Source organism: Ostrea edulis, chromosome 8 (assembly GCF_947568905.1).
Source record: "Ostrea edulis chromosome 8, xbOstEdul1.1, whole genome shotgun sequence".
Lineage (NCBI taxonomy): Eukaryota > Metazoa > Mollusca > Bivalvia > Ostreida > Ostreidae > Ostrea > Ostrea edulis.
The window spans coordinates 3,992,893-3,999,219 of NC_079171.1; the positions used below are offsets into that span (position 1 = coordinate 3,992,893).

At 40.0% G+C, this 6,327-nt stretch overlaps 1 protein-coding gene across 1 annotated transcript; it reads left to right on the forward strand.

Annotated features, from left to right (window-relative positions):
- Window positions 1-3,339: 3,339 nt before the first annotated feature.
- LOC125662175 (uncharacterized protein K02A2.6-like) lies at window positions 3,340-4,668 on the forward strand. The gene is made up of 2 exons (XM_048894346.2): window positions 3,340-3,462; window positions 3,748-4,668. The coding sequence occupies exons 1-2, from the start codon at window positions 3,340-3,342 to the stop codon at window positions 4,666-4,668; spliced, it is 1,044 nt and encodes a 347-aa protein (XP_048750303.2).
- The last annotated feature ends 1,659 nt before the right edge of the window (window positions 4,669-6,327 follow it).

The following is a 6,327-nucleotide window of genomic DNA, read 5'->3' on the forward strand; positions in this document are numbered from 1 at the left end:
TTGGCGGGGACCTGTCAAACTTTGTTTGAGAGTTCGATTCGTGTGAACTCCGCCATTTTGGTCTACTGTAGCACCACGTATTCGGTATCAGTTCAGTCAATCTGTTTTTCTATTTGAACACAGGGGCATCTTATCCGCTCTGTTCTCTATCACACATATGTTTTATTTAATAAAAATAATTTTACAATGAATTACGCTAATTGAATGGCAATAAAAGTATGTCAACTCCATGCTTTCAATAAGATAAATATTTTATTTTCAAAAATTGATAAATATAACCAAAAAACCGAAATTTGTCGTCAGAGGTAGAGTTATCTTTTCTTGTCCTAAGAGTTCAAAACTGCAGGAAGCTGGGATTTCAAGTGGATAAAAACTATTTACATTGGGAATATTTGAGTATGGATAAGTTCTAGGACATCATTTGCATCAGTGCATAGGAGGATTTGTGTAACTTTTTTCAAGTAAGGTGTTTTTTTTACTTTGTTTACAAATCATGTGCTACTTTCGATTGTTCCCTTGTGTATTTATATATGTGTGATAGAGAACAGAGCGGTTAAGATGCCCCTGTGATTTGAATTAGAAATCAATTCATAATCTATAGCATTTTAATGCTTATTTTGTGCTTTGATTTCACCTAATTGTGTATTATGGACTGGTCCGTTAGCGAGGCAGTTTCTACTCTCGGTGTCGGCGACAGCCCAGACACGACCCTTACCTCTTTAGATCCGTCAGCCCTGGGAGGGGGTGGGAGTAGCCCAATGGATATTGAGATGGGGGGTGGGGTGTTATATGAAATGTGTTAATTGGATCGGGTTCGGTATATATATATATATATATATATATATATATACACATGTACGTGTATTGAATAAAACGTGTGTTGTGACCAGGCGTTGTTTATGCAGATAATCGTCCTGATAGCACAAATTAACATGGTGGCAGCGGTGTTTGATCTCTGAAAACGTCTCAACCAACCCTGCGAACAGATATTTTGTAAGTTTTGACCTTTTGTGCAACCACGTGCATCCGCCATTTGCAGTTGCAAACATGGGTGTGGCAGAACCAACCCCTGTGCAAGTATATAGCTGTCCTTTTCGATTACCACCACAATTAGAATTAACGACAGGAAATGTGTCAGAAAATTTTAAGAAATGGAAAAGACAGGTAGAGGTGTATCTCGCAGCTTCCGGTGGCACAGACAAGGCCAAAGAAGTGCAGGTAGCCATAATACTCAGTTGCAGAGGCCCCCACGTTGTAGAAATTTATGACCAATTTCAGTGGGAAGATGGTATTGATAAGAATGACCCTGAAAAACTGTTTGAGAAATTACAATCTTATTGTAACTCCAGGTCAAATGAAGTACTTGAATCACACAGATTTTGGAAGCTCCCATACCAAGATCCATTTGATAGTTTTCTCACAGATCTGAAGACACGTGCAGCATCCTGCAACTTTCAAGAAGCAGACAGAATGATGAGAGACAAAATAGTATTCACGGTTACTGGGAAATTACAGGAACTTCTACTCAGAGAGGACAAACTTACACTGGAAAGAACTATTCAAGTATGCAGAGCATATGAACAATCGAACAGACAAGTAAAGGAGCTACGTGAAACCACTTTGAAAATGAACAAGATACAGAAATCGAATGACAAGCACAGTAAACAAAAATTTGAGAAAAAGAAGGAAATTCCAAAGACTAACAAAACTCAATTTAAGAGAAAAGACTGTGAATTCTGTGGGTACAAACACGAACCAGGTAAATTAAAGTGTCCAGCATGGGGAAAATGTTGCGAACAGTGTGGTGGAAGAAATCATTTCAAAGCAAAGTGTAAGAAGATACATTCAGTTAGCCAGGAAGAAGAATTTGATGAGGATCAGTGGTCGAAAGCTGTTAGTGCTGGTGGCAAGGAAGTGACTGCAATCATGCAAGTTGATGATTGTGACATCAGATTTCAACTTGATAGTGCCGCAGATGTTAATACAATTTCTCAGCGTCATGTTCGCAAGGTGCAATGCAAACCGACCAAAGCCCGTTTGAACATGTGGAACAAGACAAACATGAAACCATTCGGTGAGGCAGATCTGACAGTTATCAATCCACGCACAAATGAAAAACACCAACTCAGATTCATTGTTGTTCCGAATCAGTACACATGCTTATTTGGACTTGAAACTGTGCAGAAATTGAAATTGATTACTATAAATGATGAAAGATTCATAGCCAGTGTATCAAGCAGTGACCTAGGTGATTTGGGAACAGCACATCTACATGTTGACCAAAACGTACGACCCTAAGCTCTTCCCTGCAGGAAGATCCCTATCGCGCTTCAAAGTTTGGTACGAGAGGAACTTCAGAAACTTGAAGATAGAGGAGTCCTAATTCCAATAACAGAACCTACTCCATGGGTTAAGTCAGATGGCTATTGCTCGTAAAGCCAACGGAAAACTAAGACTGTGTATTGACCCACAAGCACTCAACACAGCATTAATGAGGGAACAATATCACTTGCCTGTTCCCGATGACATTCTACCACAGCTCAGCAAGGCTAGAATCTTCACAAAACTTGATGTCAAAGAGGCTTTTTGGCACGTGAAGTTGAACGAGGAATCCAGCAGACTGACGACAATGATAACTCCTTTTGGAAGGTATAGATGGGCAAGACTACCTTTTGGACTAAAGGTATCAAGTGAAATATTCCAGAGAAAACTGGATGAATTGTTTGGGGACATGATCGGTGTTTTCGGTGTAATAGATGATATTATCATAGCCGGCTGTGGAGCGAATGACACAGAAGCCAAACAAGACTATGATCTGAACTTAAAGAAAGTCTTAGAAAGATGTGAAGAGAAACACATCATTTTGAATAAAGAAAAACAAGAGGTTGGACTCAAAGAAATATCATTTCATGGACATGTAATTACCAGAGATGGAGTGAAAATTGATGACAAGAAAGTCAAAGCTATTAATGACATGCAACCCCCTACTGATGTATCAGGTGTTAAAAGACTGTGTGGAATGGTACAGTACATGGCAAAATTTCTCCCTGACCTTTCGAACATTCTGGAACCGCTCAGAGAACTTACCCGCAAGGATAAGGCATGACAATGGGCAAAGGATTGCGAAGCAGCATTTCATAAAATCAAGAAGATGCTGACAGAAACCCCCGTACTAGCTTATTTCATAAAATCAAGAAGATGCTGACAGAAACCCCCGTACTAGCTTATTTCAGAAAATCAAGAAGATGCTGACAGAAACCCCCGTACTAGCTTATTTCAGAAAATCAAGAAGATGCTGACAGAAACCCCCGTACTAGCTTATTTCAGAAAATCAAGAAGATGCTGACAGAAACCCCCGTACTAGCTTATTTCGATCCTGGAAAGGAGGTAGTAGTACAAGTGGACAGTAGTAAAGACGGCATTGGTGCAGTTCTCCTTCAAGATGGCAGACCAGTGGAGTATGCAAGGTGAAGATAACGAACAGTGATCAATCCCATAACTCCTACAAGCAATACAGAATAGATAGTTAGGCAAACACGGACCCCTGGACACACCAGAGGTGAGATCAGGTGCCTAGGAGGAGTAAGCATCCCCTGTTGACCGGTCACACCCGCCGTGAGCCCCATATCCTGATCACTGACGGCGTCTGAGAGAAACTGGGCGCAGATTGAGAAAGAAGCGTTATCTGTGTTATACGGTCTGGAACGTTTCGACCAGTATACTTATGGCCGTAAAGTGACAATACAGAATGACCATAAACCGTTAGAGGCCATCCTGAAGAAACCTCTTGCAATGACACCAAAGCGCTTACAGGACATTATGATGAGATGGAACCGATATGACTTTGATTTTGTATATGTCAAAGGAACTAAACTTACAATTGCAGATACTTTGAGTCGTGCGTATCTTAAGAGTGAGGAGGGTAATTTCAATGAGAGACTAAGAAGTATGTCATTGAAGATTGATGAAACATGTGATGTCCCTGATGCTCGTCTTCTTGAAATCAAAGAGGCAACTGAGATTGATGAGGAAATGCGGACGTTGAAGGAAACGGTAATAAATGGCTGGCCAGAGCAGAAACATGAAACACCTCTAGGAATTCGCCAATACTTTGATTTCAGAGACACCATATCATATAGTGATGGACTGATGCTGAAAGGGGAAGCTGTGATAATTCCCAAATCCTTGAGAAACGAAATGAAGACCAGACTTCACAAAGCTCTTTTTGGATATGATAGTATGTTGCGATGGGCAAGAGGAACGATATTTTGGCCAGGAATTAATGCGCATATTAAGCAGTTAGCTGATTGTTGTTTAATTTGTCAAGAGAGAAAACCAATGAACCAGAAGGCTCCATTGATGCAGCATGCAGAAGGATCTACTCCTTGGCAGAAAATAGGACTTGACCTGTTTGAGCTGAATGGAAAACATTATTTGATTGCTGTGGACTATTTCTCTAATTTCATTGAAATTGATTTGCTGACATCTATGACAAGCTCCAGAGTAATAGCTTTACTCAAGAAACAGTTTGCTCGATTTGGTGTTCCAAATGTAATCATGTCTGATGGTGGCCCACAATTCGTAAGCCAACAATTCCAAGATTTTGCAAAGAAGTGGGGTTTTACTCATGTTACATCATCACCAATGGCAAAGCGGAGTCAGCCGTAAAAGCCATTGTTAGAGAAATGTGAAGTAGACAAGACAGATCCTTATGAAGCAATTCTTGAACAAAGGAACACACCAAGACAGGATACTGGTGTTAGTCCAGCGGAAGTCATGTTTAACAGAAAAGTGCGTGGCATGATTCCAAAGTTACATCAGAAGCTCGTGAAACCAGAAGCTCTTGAAATTTCAAAGAAGAGGAACCAACGTAGACAGACAGTAAAGAAATCATTTGACAGGAAGTCTCGTGAGCAGAGTGAATTGGATGTCGGTCAAGCAGTATACTTCCAGCATCTAGAAAGACGCAAGTGGAAACTAGGAGAATTCAGTGGTATTCTCGGACCGCGTACATATGTCGTCAAGGATCAGAATGGAACCTCTTATCGTAGAAATAGGATTCATGTGCGACATACCAAAGTTAATTTCCACAGTCGTGATCGTTCACCGATGCGTTCAGTTGTAGAAGATTATTCAAAGAGCACACAGGAAAACTTTGTAATCGATCCTAAACCAATCAAACGCTATTGTTAGAACAAGTGAACCAGAAACACTGTCCGTTGAACTGACCGAACCGACTGAACCACTCCATGAAGGAAGACCTATTCGTGATAGAAAAAAACCCAGCCTATCAGAAGGACTATGTTACCCGTTAATGAACTTTATTCTCTGTGATTAAGTCAATTTGTTTGTGAATCAGATTTGATTTTTTATGTAAAATTGTGGCAAATTTTCTAAAGAAAAGGGGATGTTGATGAAATGTATTAATTGGATCGGGTTCGGTGTGCGATATATATATATATATATATATATATATATATATATATATATATATATATACATACATACATACATGTGTATTGAATAAAACGTGTGTTGTGACCAGGCGTTGTTTATGTAGATAATCGTCCTAATAGCACGAATTAACAGGGGGGTTACCCCCATCAAGTTATTTTATACTCCGTGAATCGGTCTCGAGGTAGGTAGCCCCTGTAGGATAATCAGTATTATAATGATGCATATCGTAGATGTCAGGTAACATTCTATGTACGAACTGATATGTATATATCGTGACGTCACGGGAATAAACAGCATGGCTCGCATCTGAGTGTTCTTTATATAAACAGAACTGAGAACATAACATGGTGTCAGAAGTGACGTTTTAGGTGTATTTTGCTGACGAGCACTATTTGCAGTTTCAGGGAGTTAGTGTACACTTTGCGTGCACAGTTACACCCAGTGTTATCGGACATATCTGTCTTAGTGTTTTTCGCGCCGGTACAGACTCTTTGTTTATGATGGCGTCGTACCAGGTTCAACCGCCAGAAAATTTCACCTTCACGAAACCTGAAGAGTGGCCGAAATGGGTTAAACGGTTTGAGAGGTTTAGAGTTGTTTCAGGCCTAAGTAAGAAAGATGAGGCAATTCAGGTGAACATACTTATATGCGCCATGGGTAATGAGGCCGAGGACATTTTCAATTCATTTGGATTAAATGAGGATGACGCCAAAAAATATGAAACGGTTAGTAACAAATTTCAAGCACACTTCGTTTCACGTCGAAATGTTATTTTCGAAAGAGCCAAATTTAACCAAAGAAAACAACAAGAAGGGGAGTCCGCAGACAGTTTTATAACTGCACTTTATACCCTAGTTGAACACTGTGAGT